Below are 17,103 nucleotides of genomic sequence, written 5' to 3' on the forward strand. Positions count from 1 at the left end.
AGCGGCAGCCGGTCGCCCCTGACAACCGTGATAAAATGGCCTTCCTTAACTAAACTCGTAAAGCACGGGGCAATAAAACTCAATCTTCTGTAAAATCCAATTAAGTCATTATCTGACTGATTGTATCTTTAATTGAAAACAGAAGTGACAGTAAATTTCTGTGATATATCAGGATCAATCGATACTGCTGTACAATCTGGTCTCAAGAGGTGATTTATAATGTCAAAGCCTTATAGGTAACTCCACATTCTTCTCTCTAAAACCACTGGTGGATGAAATTAAGAGTAAGTGCGTTTCATAAAAAAACAAGATGGTCACGTTATTGATTACAACAGATGGGGCAGAATCCAATGAATGTTCCCACAGCGCAGCAGAAAGAAAATACAAGTAATTTTCTTTGTCTGTTTTATATTGTTGTTTCCAGCATCACATTTACACTCCATCACCTTAGAGCGTTTTTATTTCTCTAAAACTTGTAGCGACATAAACTCCAAGACTCCAAATTACTTTTGTTGCTGTCTTATTCAAACACAAACACAAATAAACACTTTCAAAGCATGCAGTTAGAAATTAATCTCCATAAAACACAAAACGCATCAACAATATATGCAGTACAGTGGTGTACTAGTCAGCTTTGCAAAGGCAGAAAAGTTGGCAAAGTCTTGCCTGAGTTGTTCTTTTTAATAAACACAGGATTACGTTCATTAAGTAAAAAACTATTTGTTTGGGGGTAATTAGTTAAACAAAAAACACTGTACCCAGGTTTTTTATCTGTTAAAAAACATAATCAACTTTTTTTTATCATCGATTAATCTGCTTATTTTTTTTTTGATTAATTGATTAGTTATTTGGTCAATAAAGCATCAGAAAACAATGACAAATGGCAATTTCCCAGATCCCAAGGTGACATCTCAACAATCCGAATCCCAAAAATATCAAATTTACTTTCATTTAAAAAAAGAAAAATCAGCAAATCCAAACATTTCAGAAGCTAAAAACCATAAAACAGTTAGTATTTTTGCTTTAAAAAAAAATGCCTTTAAGGAACAGTGTGTAAAATTTCTGGGGATCTATTAGCAGAAATGGAATATAATATTCATAACTGTGTTTTAATTAGTGTATGATCACCTGAAACTAAGAATTGCTGTGTTTTCGTAAGCTTAGAATGAGCCCTTCATATCATACATTTATTTTCTTTAACTTTCCGAGCCCTTTCTATGCTCGTGAACTGGCGTCAACTAAATATTTAACAGCTAAAAATGAACTAAACGAAAACCACCTGTATTCTCAACTACGATATTGAATAAACGTTATCGTGCCTCCTGGACAGAAACAGAAACCTGCAGCAACAGTGAACCATGAAATAGTTTTGCAAGTTAATGTATAATAACATCCTTAGCTGTTTATTTGGAGGCGTTGCCATCGATGATGGAGTCGACGGTGAAGTTTGGCATCTCGCTGTCGGCCTCGCACTCGTTGACACCAGAGTTAACCAGGGAGCTGATGGACCTGCAGGTCATGGCGGAGTCGTGACCAGTGCCGGGTGAGAAGGCTGCAGGGACGAGACAGACAAGACAGTCACTGAGGAAGCTAGCTGATGCACTTAAGATCATTGTATGCTCCAAACTAACTTTCTGAAGCAGATAATCCAACAGTTGGCAGGGTTCAGTTTAGAACGGATCCATCTTGTGTAAAACTCTCGCGAGAATGTGTTTGCGAGAGTTAATGTTCATGTACAGTATTTACATTCAGCAGGCATCCTGTATCTCTTGTACACTTGTAGGTTGCATTTGCAGTTCTGTGTGACATTTTTCCATGCTAATTTGAATTCAGTGTGTAATTTGTTGTAGATTAAGGTTCTAGTAATGTTATGAAGTCATAAATCAAGTTCAAGGTTCATTTTTATTATCTTCATTTCCATTTCATTATCATTTTGTGTTGATTTCGAGCTGTCCCTACGGACAAAAGCGGTAGTGTTTACGAGCACCAGAGTCTCTTTAGAAATCCTAATTTTCTACTGCAGCAGGGTCCGACAGTTTTCCCCACGCAGTCCTGTTTCTGGTTCTCCTGTGCCTCCCTTCCCTCTAGCGGGCCCAGCAATACGGCCTGGGCTTCCAGCAGCGTGTTGTCGGTGTTGGCTCCCACCGGTGACCGGCGGAGCAGGGAGATGAAGCTCTGCTCTTGGCAGTCCGCGGCATGCTGGTCGCTACCGGAGGCCCCGATAAAGTGGGCCGAAGGAGTTTCTAGTGAACCTGCATGATTTCGTCTGTTAACAACGTTAATACAAGAGTCTTCACCCCCGAAAGGCGTCAGATCCCTTCCAAGTTTTTTCCCCCCCCGAGTCGCTCCGATTACAACGAGAACGTGACGTCATATTTACACTGATACTGATACTGAGAGGTAGGGCTGAGCGATATGGCCAAAATCTTCTATCACGATATAGGTCTTTTCATATCTCGATAACGATATTTATCACGATACAACATGTTTTCTGGAAATTCAATAAATGGATAGTCTTTAAGAAATAACCACATGGTAAAGCCTAATGTTATTCTCCTGTGTGAATTAAATACTTGAAAAACGTATTTTCGCATTTTAAGAACTTGAGTGCAAAATGAACATAAAGGTTTTAAGTGAAATTATAGAAGAAAAAAATAAACAAATAAAGGCCTAGCCTATATCATGATAGAAACGATATAGAAAATAAATACGATAGACATTTTTATATTGTTTTGATGATATATATCGTCACATTGCCCAGCCCGACTGAGAGTACATGCTGTATCGCACACCAGTATAGGTACTGGTGAATACCATCAAAAAGAGGAAGCAAACAAAGATTTGCATGGACTCATGAAGTCGCCCATGTGACATCAACATCCTTACCAACATCTCCACACACTGAGCCATTACAAAATGTGTTTGGATAAAATACCACTTCTAGGATAATATTTACCTCTCAGAATTATGGAAAACACTATGGTAAAGTATATTTATGTATTCGAAAAGTAAATAAACCTCAAATCTCTCACTTCTCTTTCAGGTATTGAGCTACAAATCTTGTTTCTTGGATACTCCTCAAGTCATTAATATGATAAATTCATATTGCCTCGTGTAGGTAGACAGCACAGCAGCACACATAAAGTAAAAAATGTCTTCGTACTGTAAGGCGAGTAAATAAAAAGGAGAAGAGAAATACTAGAGTGAGACAGAGAAAAGTCGTATCATCAGCGCTGCACAATAAATGGTCCTCTCTGTATTCACCTGATATAAATATGACTGCACGGTAAAATGATTCTTCAAGATTTATAGCAAATTGAATCAGTCAGCAAAAAGGGAAGACACTGAACACTAAACAAAAGATCTTTTAACATGAGAGCTACTGTGTGTGCACCCACCCGTTTTAACACTCGTCTGCAGCTACTGCACACACTAATAACACTGTGAGGACATCGGGATGGTTAACAGCTATATACTGTGTTTGTACAGGCATTCAAATGTTACTAACACTTAATAACTATTTATCTTTTCTGTAACTTATTAAATGAAAAATGACAAACATTCACCAGTTTCAGCTTCTCAACTGAGAGGATTTGCTCAGCCAAAAATATCAATTTAAGATAAGAGTGAACTTTATTTATCCCGAGGCAAATTGTTGTGCAGCTGTTGCAGTACAAAGTAAGAAAGAGTGCAAACATAAAATATCAATAAAAAGATATCCAACGTCCACAAATCTAAAATATGCAAAATGTCAAAAAATATAAACAAGGTTAAAGGTAAGGATCATAAGTTTAGGGCTGCAACTAACGATTCATTTCATTGTCGACTAATCTGTTTTCTTGATTAATCGATTAATTATCTATAAATGTCTATAAAATGTCAGAAAATGTTGAAAAATGCCCAACATGACGTCCTGATTATTTTTCTACTAGAGCTGCAACTAAAGATAATTGAAGTCATCAATATCTCAATTAATCAAAAAATAATGTCAGAAAATAGTGAAAAATAGGTAACATCTTGTTTATTTTGTAAGACGAACAGCTCAAAGCAAATTCTCACGTTTGAGAAGCTGGAAGTAATAATTTGGTATTTTTGCTTGAAAAATGCTAATCGATCAAAATAATAACGATTCTTTGGCTCGATTGTCAATGAATCAACTATCTGATCAATGAATAAGAAAACAAGACTATAAGAAGATATTTGATACTAACTTTCTGTACTTTTGCTACGAACAAATTGTGGTCAGTATCCAGAAAGTCCAGTAACTTTTTAAACAAAAATGCCCCCCCAAAAAAAACAACAACTTTGATTTCAGCTTCTTAAATTAGAATATTTGCTGGTTCTCTTCTGTTACATATCATTATATAAGTGAATATTTTAGAGTTTTGGACTATTGAGCGATAAAACAAGATATCGGAAGACATCTTCTTGGGCTTTGAGAAATTGTGATGGATATATTTTCACTGTTTTCTGACATTTAATAAACCAAATGATTAATTAAGGACTCAAGAAAATCATCTGCAGATGAATCGATTTTGAAAACAATCACTAGTTGCAGCAGTTATTGTTAGAGAGATAAATGTAATGGTTCTCAAAAGGAGAGCTGACCCTTCAAAGAAATGTAGGGGGAAATATCTCACAAAATATAATAAAACAAATGCAAGATATTTGATTATCAACATTGTCAGATAATAAACAAAAATGTGCTCCAGTCTACGCCTAAAATATTAAAATTTTCTAAAAATAATGAACAAATATATGTTTACTCAGAATAACCTTCTGATCAGGATAACATTAAGATAAACAAGAGCTGATGTCCAGTGTTTCCCAGAATCCTCTGACTTCTCAATTTGCCTCCCTCATGCTTCCTCATCCCTCACCCTCCACCACCTCTCTCTCTCCTCCTCAGCAGTGGTGGGAGGGGAAAAGAGGAGTAATTTTTCTCCTCATTAACTTCCTGATTGGTTTCGGACTCCAATTTTTGCCCGTCTGCAGTTTGTCACCAATTCCAAACTGGCAGCCCAATCGTTAATACTAATGTTTGTGTAGCTAAGTGCGCCCTGCTCTCAGCGGTCTACTTGTACAGCAATAACAGCATGTGGGTGGAGGAGAGCAGCAGCTGTGAATTAGCCCCGCTCACTGTTAATTCTCTGCCTGTTCATCAGCAGGAAATCTATGATGTGTAATTAAAGGCTGAACGTAACTGGACGTGTTAGTTTCACTGGAGATGTTAAATCACGACACACTGCTTGTACACGTGTTCTCTGCTGCATCCGACTGTCCTCTGCTCTCCTGTTTAATACAGATTAATGTTGCTGAAACACCAGAAAGACTCAATTAGCCGTCGAGCACCTGTTAATGACCATCAAAATACTTACGATTAATTTCTGTGGAATGATTGTCAATGAATCAACTGATGGTTTCAGCTTTATTTCTGAAACTTTACGGAATACGATAAATTGTTTAATCTGTCAGATTAATGTTTCTGAAACATCAGAAAGACTTGTTGTCAATTAGCCGTCGAGCACCTGTTAATGACATTGAAGGCGTCTATACACCGGGGGCGTGACAAATAAATGACATGAAAATGTGAAATACTTGCCTGGGAATATTTCAAATTATTCATATCGGCAGCGATGCAAATTTGCGACAATTGCAACTCTTTTTTTCTTTTTAAAAATGTTCGATGGATTTGTGCAGGTAGAGAACCAACTACTGGGATCATATTGACCCAGGGCAGCGTCTGGCAGTCTGTCTGAGGTAAGTTGTTGTATAGACTAAGCTACTTTAAGCTATTTTATTTTGTTTCCTTTAAGCGAAAGGCCTCTGGTAAACAGTTACGCAGTATGTCTGGTAGGCCTGGGCGATATGGAGAAAATCAAATATCACAATATTTTTGACCAAATACCTCGATATCGATATTGCAACGATGTTGTAGGTTTCACTATTGGTGCTTTCACAAAATATTTACACAATGAGGTTTTTGATAAATAATCATCAGTAATGTGGATATAATGACTTAAGTGTAAAAGACAAATAATAGAACAGCTAGAACAGTCTGGTAAGTTCAGAAAATTACGTCACTTTACCGTAATGCAGCCTTTAAAACCTGGAAAAGACAACACTTATGCCATATTACGATATTATGATATCCAAAATCTAAGACGATATCTAGTCTCATATCATGATGTCGATATAATATCGATGTTAGTGTCTGGGGCTTTTATTGTGAAAGGTAGGATCTGGAGTGGATCTGGTCTGCGGTGCCTTTGTCAAGTTTGAAAGGAATAATAAAGTTTGTCATCTTGGTTCGGACTATGGAGCCGCCGTCTTGTTGTACACTATAGTGTCCGTATTGAATATGTTCGTTCCGCATAATGTGATTGGTTAATGCCTTTATCTGCAGTGTGAAAGCTCAGATAAATCAACCTAGTTTCAAATTATTTTCATTGTCGATTAATCTATCGATTATTTTCTTGATTAATCGATTAGTTGTTTTGGTGAAAAATGTTGATCAGTGTTTCCCAAAGCCCAAGATGACGTCCTCAAATGTCTTGTTTTGTCCACAACTCAAAGATATTCAGTTTATTGTCATAGAGGAGTAAAGAAACCAGAAAATATTCACATTTAAGAAGCTGGAATCAGAGAATTTTGACGTTTTCTTAAAAATTACTGATTAATCAAAATAGTTGGTGATTAATTTGATAGTTGACAACTAATTGATTAATATTTGCAGCTCTATACTCAAGTAAAGTACAAGTACTTGAGTAAAAGCACTTTCCACCACTGCCAATGACACTTAAAACCATAGTTAAGCAGCAATGCTTTTGGGATCAAAACCCTGAGCAGACATGTCGTTCATAATTTGAAGTTATTGAATTTTTTGGCACCAATCACCTAACAACTGCCAAAACCAGTCCCACATTTTGAACATGAGATCTTTGATAGCACAATTCTGCTGATACTGCATGTTACAGTTGTGAGTGGTAATAACTGCACTTCTCTTGTGTAATACAGAGTCTATTTTCAGGTTCAGACTGTGTACACAGAGTAGCTTGTAACAAGACAAATGTAATCTGCTGGTGATGTTGAAAGAGAGTTTATTCTGCTGAATGAACTTTTGCCCTTTTCCCAGTCACTCAGCACTCTATATAAGATTTCCAAACTATTAAACAGTCTTTGTGTGGAATAACAAAAGGAAGCTTTTTTAACCTCCCACTTGTCCTGTTAGGAGGAGGAGGGAGGGAGTGAATGAAGGTGCAATCATTTCTGCTGCTGCCAAAGAGGGGAACAAAAGCCCAGATGTGAGAGGAGATGGTAATTCAGTCTGATGCAGCGGGGATAAGCTCTCTCTGTGGGTTTCATACTCTACACTCATCCACCGTACACAAGGGTCATAGGGGTAGATAACACTTAAGTAAACACACACACACAGGCGTGCACACACGATTCTGCATTAAACTGTTAGTGACGTGAGTCACTGAAGTTATCTGGAAGAAGAACTGCAAATATATTCACTCACAAATAACATTAAAAATCAATTAAGATGAGAATTTGCGGTGATGATAATTTTACATAAATGCAGTAGATGTTATTACTCATTAACTCAGGATTTTATTAATCTAATGGCTTCTCAGTTTACTTCGCAATATTCCACATATAACAATCATTCACAAATTTGGAAATAAACTGACATAGCAAAATGATGAAGGAATATAGCCCTGATGTGTTATCATTATTCTCATTTTAGGGCTGCAACTAATGATTATTTTCATTATTCATTAATCTGCAGATTATCCTCTCAATTAATCGATTTATTGTTTAATCTTCAAAATGTCGGAAAATAGTTAAAACATATAGTTAAAAATGCATTAAAAAAATCTCAATTTTCGGAAAGTGACATATCGAAATGTCTTGTTTTCTCTCACCAACAGCTAAAAAACTAAAAGCTATTTAATTTAAATTATATAAAACAGATTAAACTAAAATTACCACCTCGCGGCTATATGCCTCCGCCAACCAGACAGGTTGCAGTTTACATCCATGTCTGTCCAAAATGTCATCATCCTGTTAGACATTTGTGTAAAATTGTCATTATTAGCATATGAATTCTTGAGTTATGGCCAAAAATGCGTTTTTTGAGGTCACAGTAGCCTTTGACATTTGACCACCAAAATAACATCCTTGAGTCCAAGTGGACGTTTGTGCCAAATTTGAAGAAATTCCATCAAGTTGTTCCTGAGATATAGCATTTATGAGAATGGGACACGCGTACGTACGTATGGATGGACGGACAACCAGAAACACATAATAAATAATAATAAAAAAGATGCAAATCAACACCGTTTAGAAGCTGGAACCAGCAAATGTTTGGCATTTTTGCTTCGACGATGACTAAAATGATCGATCATCAAAATAGTAATCGATTAGCTCTCACACATTTATTTTAGATATAATTTATTACATGGAATATGGGCACCCATATAGTTACACAAATTTTTGAAGCGGGGCTGTTTTCATGATTTGGGCTAAGCCTTTTAGTTAATGTAAATATTAATTCTGCCACCAGCATACGATGATATTTTAGACAACAGCGTTCTTCCAACTTTGTGGTAACAGTTTGGTGAAGGCCCTTTTCCTGTTTCAACATGACGAATAACCCCATGCACAAAGCCAGTGGTGAGGAAGAATTTATTATTCATTGCCAAACGTCAGTGTTGGACTTCACTAACGCTCTTGTGACTAATTGGGGAAAATCCCTGCAGCAGGTTTAAATATCTGGTGGAGAGTCTACAGAGAAGAATGGAGGCTGTTATAGCAGGAGAATAATACTGATGTTCAACAATCACATGTGGGTGTAATGTTCAGGAGTCCACATACTATATATAGTACCATATAGTGTATGAATAATTCAACCCTGTCTCCTACAAAATGATGTTCTCATATAACTAAACTGCATCTTGATTATGTTTCGAGGGAAGCGTATTTTCTCCCGGATTATGGTTGCGGTACAGTTTTAAATTTCGTGGTTAACGTAAATTGAAACAAAACAAAAACAAAAAACGCATGTATGTTAATAGTAGGTCATTAATGATAATTGACATTGTCGACACACTTGCTACACAGTTAGCTGCATGTTGTTATTGTAGTTAAACCACATTAATAAGTATTTTAAACGCAATGTAATAATCAAGTGTGAAAGTATAACGAAATAATCTTAACTCAAGGTCTATTTACTAGCATTTTCCGGAGCTTTCAACCGTGTTTCACAGTCTAGAATTTACTCAGTGTGACAATATTTAATGCACAACCTTAACAAGTTACCAAAAAAACAACAACAACAATCACCTGTGTGAATTTGTCAGTGCCGTCCAGGGACAAGAGCACTTAGTGGAGGCTATCATCACGGGAATAAAAATTCAATCTTAAGAATGAAGAGTTGCCTGTCACATGACAAGGTTGGCCTGGGATTAAATGGCTCCCATTAAAATGATACGAGCTGTGTCTAAAAAAATCGTCCCTGGCCAGTTTGAAAGGGTCCCATGGGTGTCCGACTGAGGACGACCCTTGTAGAGATGGACGCTCCCCTCTCCAGAGACGTTATGGGCGTCTGGGTCCTCATAATCAGGCCAGCAGCAGGACTTAATGGCCCAGAAAACTCAGTCAAAGAGCAGACAGGCTTTAAATACAGAGCACTGAACAGTGGAGGCTCACGCCACTCAGCTGATGTTCACACCGCAGACCTTCACCCTCAGTTTCAAATCACTGCTCATATATGATTGTTTTCTGAATCACTCCTAATTCTGCAAGTCTTTTATGATGTAACCGATGTCTGATAACAATATGAAGCCAAAAAGATGAGGTATCAATTGTTTCAACACATTTATGTTATGGTATGTGCATTAAATGAACTAAAGCTGGGCATGCGCTGTACGATTTTAGCCCGTTTCTGGCCCGCATTTTGAGCCGCACAACTCATTTTAGAGTCGGACCGAATCTCAGCTTCATCGGGCGTCGTTTGCTGTGCAGTGTACAGGGGGGACCGAGGACCGATTAACTCCTCCCGACCGGCCGTCGGACGAATTTCTGACATGTCAGAAAATTTGGTCGGCCGACCACAGGCTCTCGCACAGTTGAAGCAGAGCCACGAGCCGATTCCCCAACGTCAGTGCCTTATTTCTACTTTTTTTACAGTAATCATAGCGTAGCTATCAAGATGACAATGTACTACAATAGATATAGTAAAACTTAGCTAGCTTACTTCCAATTCTCTCTGCAAAATGGACAAGGCGTACTGTCCACATCTTCTTAGCCACCTGCGAGTCCATATAACGTTACGGAGAGGAGGTGGTTGGAGTGGATGGTGACTAGGGCTGGGTATTGTTTAAAAAATTGCGATGCTAGTACTAATACTAGTACCCTAAAAGTGATACTGATACTGAGTATTTCATTCGATACCCATCATGTGAATGGAAGCTATATGTGTGTGTCCCACTGGCTAGCTAATCAGCACCACACTGCACAGCGCTCAGTGCTCATACAGCAGTTAACTTCTGGAGTTATTTTAACCCAAACCACGATATTTTCCTAAACCTAACTAAGTAGTTTTGCTGCCTAAACCTTAAGTTGTTTCCTGTGAAGACAGAAGTTTATTTTGAAAAGACAGTATGCATGTAACGAGGGGAAATTGACACGTGTTGCTGGACATTTGTAGGAAAACGCACAAAAAATGAGGAATTACTTTTCGTAAGATATCATACGAGCCGTTGTATGAGGATACGTTTACTGGGCACCACGAACGTCGGTACCACAATCCATCTATTTGATGTTGAGCTAGTTCACTAGATGAGGGGAAAATGTAAACTTGCTGGTGGTGTTAGGCGGTCCGGACTCTCTTGTAATGACTTTCACCAAAGTCATTACAATTCATCCCCTGGGTACCATGAATTATCTGTACAGAATTTCCTGGGTATTCATTAAATATTTGTTGAGATATTTCAGTCTGGACCAAAGTGATGGACCGACCACCACCGTCATCCCTACAAGCTCGCCGCTAGCTTGATTTAAAACATAATTTTGGCATAATTTAATTTCTAAACGGTGTATAAACATAATTTCAAAGAGACAAGGTTGCATTTTTGAAAACATCTGATCGTGTCACATGAAGGACAAGATCATCCAAACTGGTATTTTCAGCTGCTGTGTGAAGTAACTTTCCACTGAGGTTTTACTAAAAAACAACCACATGCATTCACTAAATAATTAAGGCTTCTGAAATATTGCTGGTGATGGTAAAGCAAACGCCACAAGTGCGACACTGAACTGTGACCACTGCTCTTACAGCAATCCTGGCAGTGAAGCCAGAGCTACTACTAATTTCAAGCCACATCAAACATCTTAATCAGAGAACTAAATAAAGAGTCAAATAATAGCTTTTGCATTATCATGAATACGGACTATTAATTTCATTGTGTTTTCAAGTTAAATCTTCCACATATTCCTCATTCTTTCATCCCAAACAAATGAAGAGCTGTTGAGACAATAGTTCAAAGCGATGCAGTCTGTTATGCAGCCATTACGGGGGGTCAGAAAACACTTAAACGCTCATTATTGGTTTGCTATGGAGCTGGAGAGAGCGGAGGGCCGACGCAGGCTGACAGAAGGCATCGGTGTCGGGGTCAAAGGCTAATTAAGCAGAGAGGAACCTTTGCTCCTGCATTGTTAACCGATCTGTCCCTGATGAAGATGACTGCCGGAGAGGCGTGACACAGCCCTCGTCCCTATGCTAAATCTCCATTTCGGCTACTGTGCCCCATCAACTCACAAAATGGCCTGTCAGTCTATCGCCGGGCTTCTTGACGTGATCCGTCGAAAAGTTATGGATATGCAATAATGAGTTGAGGCAGCCCGATCAATATTTGCGGGACTTTTCTATCATTACGTTTTAAACAAGAGATTCATTGTGAGTCGACAGGGTAAGAAAAATGCCAAAGTAAAGGACACAGGAAGAGTGAAATATATTGCTATGGAGAGAAGGACGCCTCCCGCGGGTGCTAAAGCTGCCATATGTGTTTATCCAAGTCGTTCAGCTGTTTCAGGGAGCTGCCAAGGCGATACCATTCGTCAATCCACGCTGAGCTGCCGCCGCTGCTCAAAACAACGCAAGGAAGGTGACTACAAGAGCATGATTAGGTAGGAAAGCACCGGAACTAACCAAGTTTGTTTTAAACAGAGATATCAGGAAAACATCTACTTTATGTGTGTGTAGAAACGAGAGTGTATGAAGTATTTTACATGCGGATTACATTTAGAAACACACCCTATGCAAAAAAACATGTTTTCAAATGTTAGAATAGAACTGTTGTTTTAGTTTGGACAGATATTCGTCTAAATTGAAGCACAAAACACATGCAACCCCTCCAATTAAGGATATTACTCAAAGTAATCTGAAATGTACATTTCTTTGTTTACATGCAGGCTTCACTTTTGTCAACCTATTAGCAAATAACACATTATACACATTCAATTAGTTATCTTATTCCCATAATAGTGGTTAGAAATTAGAAATAGTACAGTTAAACTGCATTTTTTGCTGTATTATTAATGCATTTTAATTAAAAAGAGCACACTTCTTTACTGTCTTTTCTTTGACATTAATTTAGGGAAACATTATAACCAGGGCTGTCAAAGTAACGCAAATTCATTTTAACGCCACTGATTTCTTTTACGCATTAACGCAATTTGCAGGTTGTAGCGGGCTTAATTTTAAAGCTAGAGTGAAGATACTGGTTCACATGACACTAGAAAAACCTACGGAATTCATTGGTATCAACCATGTCATACTAGCTTGTCGCGAAAGGGGGTTAAATAACGCTCCAAACTTCCGCTAAATTTTGCGGAGGAAAAACTGTCATGGCGATTTTTCAAAGGGGTCCCTTGACCTCTGACCTCAAGATATGTGAATGAAAATGGGTTCTATGGGTACCCACGAGTCTCCCCTTTACAGACATGCCCACTTTATGATAATCACATGCAGTTTGGGGCAAGTCATAGTCAAGTCAGCACACTGACACACTGACAGCTGTTGTTGCCTGTTGGGCTTGAGTTTGCCATGTTATGATTTGAGCATATTTTTTATGCTAAATGCAGTACCTGTGAGGGTTCCTGGACAATATGTGTCATTGTTTTGTGTTGTTAATTGATTTCCAGTAATACATAGAAACATACATTTGCATAAAGCATCATATTTGCCCACTCCCATGTTGATAAGAGTATTAAATACTTGACAAATCTCCCTTTAAGCTACATTTTGAACAGATAAAAATGTGTGATTAATCTGCTATTAATTGCGATTAACTATGGACAATCATGCAATTAGTCGCAATTAAATATTTTAATTGATTGACATTGATACCAGGTTCCAGTAGGTTTCAGCTTTAAGTAGTGTCTGTAGATATTGACTGAAACCCCCGAAAAAGCTCAACCAATTAGACGTTCAGGGCAACCTATGAGGCAAATAAAGTCCACAAACTAAACGCTGCTGCTTTTTGATTCTGTGATGGCACAGTAACAATTAAAGGCAACCTGGATAAACATATAAGAATTACTATCAACTCTTCTCTTATCTGGAATGTAGTATCTGGAGACCAAGAAAACATTTAAGATAGCGTCAATAAAAATAAGCATTTTTCAAGCAAAGCTCTCAAAATGTATAATAACTTGCATTGACAGAAACAAACATACTAAAATTTGCAGAAACAGGACATCAGACTAAAACAACTCACACTACCTTTGATGATTATATATTGCTGCACAAAAGACAGCATAAGATAAAACAGAAGTCAGAGAATCACATTTCAATTCCTTTCTGGTCCCTCAAAGCTGGACAGTGTGAGAGTGTGTGTTAGTGAGTAAGTGCGAGAGAGAAATAGAGTGAGGGGAAGAGGACATAAACTACACAGCCCCGGCCATTTAATGTCTCTACAGCCCCAGGCCCATGTTAATGGTGGTGTTGTACAACACATTACAACAGTGCTTGTGCCGTGAGCAGACAATTACACTGGTATTTAGCCCATCCACAGGCCCCAGAGGCTATTGGGGCACTTAGCAGCACAGCAGGGTGGGGAACACAATCTGACAGGACTTTTCCACTGTAACCAAGAACCAGGAGAGACACTCAATCAGCCACACATTCAATGGGGCCCTCCGGGGCCTGACGGGCCCCCAGCAGGGTCACTTTCTCTGCTGCTGGCTCTTACTTACAGGTCGAATCAAGTCATTACCTCAGGCTGTTCTCAGACACCGTTCGTAGCTATACCTACAAAAAGCAATGCACTGTAATTCGTATATATCCCACTAAATAAATTCAGCTGTAATCCATGTAATCGTGAACCAGGAAGTATCAAGAGCGTCAAATGCTTCATAGGGAGGAGGTTCGGGGAGGATTTGTGGGTCAAAAAACATCGGATTTTCCCGTTTCCCTGAACCAGAAGTCAACGTTGGTTTATTTGTCATGGAATTTCTGTACTTAAGTTTTGCCACTTTCAGAGTTATTTTAACCCAAACCACAATCTTTTCCTAAACCTAAGTAAGTAGTTTTGTTGCCTAAACCTAACCAAGTTGTTTCCAGTGAAGACGGAAGTTTATTTTGAAAAGACTGGAGCGAAAATAAACACGTGCGTCACGCGTTGCTGGACATTCGTAGGTATACGCATGAAAAATGAGGAATAACTTTTTGTAAGATACTGCAACCCTCGAGTCAAGCAGGGACTGCCAGAAAATGCCACGTGAATCCCAGTGGACACAGGGATTGTTTAGGATTTAGGTTAAAACCTGCCTAGATTTGGTTGAAAAGTTACATTTCTTTTAGATGACTAGGTTACATATAATCATCGTTTCAACAGAATTCAAATTAATGTGTTCAAAATTAGGGCTGTCAATCAATTAAAATATTTAACTGTGATTAATCGCATGATTGTCCATAGTTAATCGCAATTAATTGCAAATTAATCGCAAATACATTTTTTATCTGTTCAAAATGTACCTTAAAGGAAGATTTGTCAAGTATTTAATACTCTTATCAACATGGGAGTAGGCAGATATGCTTGCTTTATGCAAATGTATGTTATAGTTATTATTAGAAATCAATTAACAACACAAAACAATGAAAAAAATTGTCCAGAAACCCTCACAGGTACTGCATTTAGCATTAAAATATGCTCAAATCAAAACATGGCAAACTGCAGCCCAACAGGCACCAACATCTGTCAGTATGTCAGTGTGCTGACTTGACTATGACTTGCCCCAAACTGCATGTGATTATCATAAAGTGGGCATGTCTGTAAAGAGGAGACTCGTGGGTACCCATAGAACCCATTTTCATTCACACATCTTGAGGTCAGAATATGGCCGTGACACTTTTTCCTCGCCAAAATTTAGCATAAGTTTGTAGTGTTATTTAGCCTCCTTTGCGACAAGTTAGTATGATGGTTGGTACCAATTGATTCCTTAGGTTTTTAGTTTCATATGATGCCATGATATCTTCAATCTAGCTTTAAAACTGAGCCTCCGAAAGATCGATTGCGTTAATGCGTTAAAGAAATTAGTGGCATTAAAATGAATTTGCGTTAATGCGTTATTATCGCATTAACTTTGACAGCCCTGGTTTAAATCTCAAGCCGGTCCTAACTACATGTTGAAATTATGTTGAACAAACTTTGCCATCAAAACCAATATTTAATCGGATACTTTGAGGTACTACAACTTAATGATATGAGTAGTAAAAAACATGTTGCTACAGTATTAATGGTCAAGATGAAAACATTACAACAAAAACAAACAGTCCTCTTCTAGCCTTTGCTTTCCTCAGGTAGTGAAACAACACAGAGTGCATGTGCTGAGCTGAGTGATGTTCTCAGCATGTCAGTGACCAAAGGAAATGAACTCTTGCTGCTACATGACATGAAACAGCACTTCCTTTGAAAAGGTCACCTCTTGGGTTAGAAGTACCGATTTGTTTCGGGTTTAATAAATCCAAAAGAGTGAGAGGTCTTTTTGACATCTCCAGAATGAGTGTGGCCTCGAGAAAGTGTGTGTGTTTGAAGGGACTTCCTTAACTGTTTATGTGTGTATGTGAGAGAGTGTGTGGGTGTGAGTTTGAAGTAATCTGATCTGAAAGCAGGTAAATCCCATTTTACACACGAAACAAAGAAACTTACTGACGCCAATCTCTCGTTTTTTTTACTCCTTTTTTTTTTCAGAGGAGGCGGAAAGCCTGAAACGACAGACTTTATACGCAGTAACTCACTTTGGTGTACAGTACAGTATAGATTGAAGCAAGAAAAATCAATAGAATATCATCTAGAAAGATAGTAATGGATTTCTAACTTAATGGGCTCACACAGGTCTATCGATTAGCAGGATTAACATCTGCAATACCTCAACAATCTGATTTGCATTTAAATTACTGTACGCTCCGTGCTGACACCAATATAACAAAACAGACAAACGTATAGCCGGCGCGGCGGCGCTCGATTTTGAGGTCTGACATTAGTATGAATCTTGTTTTCTAAAAAAAAACAGTAAGAAGTACGTGAAAGGAAAGTTGCTGTGCTTACAAACTTTGAGCAGTTTTGAATTTTGAAAAAAAAAGTCTCGACAAGGACAAAAAAGAAAGAACATAAACACGGACAGACTCGGCTTGAAGCTGTCTCCTGTAAGACTGAAACAGCCATAACTCTTTTGGGGCAGCTCATCTGAGCCTCCTCGTGAGGAAGTGGGGCGGGTGTTTGTGGAGAAACAGTGTGTGTGTCTCTGTGTGTGTGTATATATATGTGAGGTGAGATGTTGGGAGGGCAGCGAGGTGGGGTGGGAGTTTGATGGACTGCGCTGTCACCTCCCGCTCGGCAATTTACGGCGGCGGGGCTGCTGACGAGCGCGGGGCAGTAAACAGGCCGGCCGGGGGCGTATTTCACAGAGAGCTGGCTTTTATGAAGAACACCAGGACGGCTCTACCCACAGCTCCGCCCGGCCCGCCGTGACGGATGGAGAAAGACGCATGACAAGCTTCATCATTGTTTGTAAATCTTAACTGTTCCCGCTCAC

General features: G+C 38.6%; 1 protein-coding gene across 5 annotated transcripts in view; it reads right to left on the bottom strand.

Moving 5' to 3' along the window:
- Positions 1-1,074: 1,074 nt before the first annotated feature.
- Positions 1,075-17,103, bottom strand: part of dmrt1 (doublesex and mab-3 related transcription factor 1) — a 31,668-nt gene continuing 15,639 nt past the window's right edge. For 4 of the 5 annotated variants that reach the window (XM_037776877.1, XM_037776876.1, XM_037776879.1 and 1 more), the window contains one exon: positions 1,365-1,552. In XM_037776877.1, coding sequence (XP_037632805.1) covers positions 1,404-1,552 — 149 coding nt within the window. In that variant the 3' untranslated portion in view covers positions 1,365-1,403. Of the gene's footprint in view, positions 1,553-17,103 lie in introns of all 5 variants that reach the window. The other variant, XM_037776880.1, reaches the window with a different exon arrangement.

The sequence above is a fragment of the Sebastes umbrosus genome, chromosome 8 (assembly GCF_015220745.1).
Source record: "Sebastes umbrosus isolate fSebUmb1 chromosome 8, fSebUmb1.pri, whole genome shotgun sequence".
In the NCBI taxonomy this organism is placed as follows: domain Eukaryota; kingdom Metazoa; phylum Chordata; class Actinopteri; order Perciformes; family Sebastidae; genus Sebastes; species Sebastes umbrosus.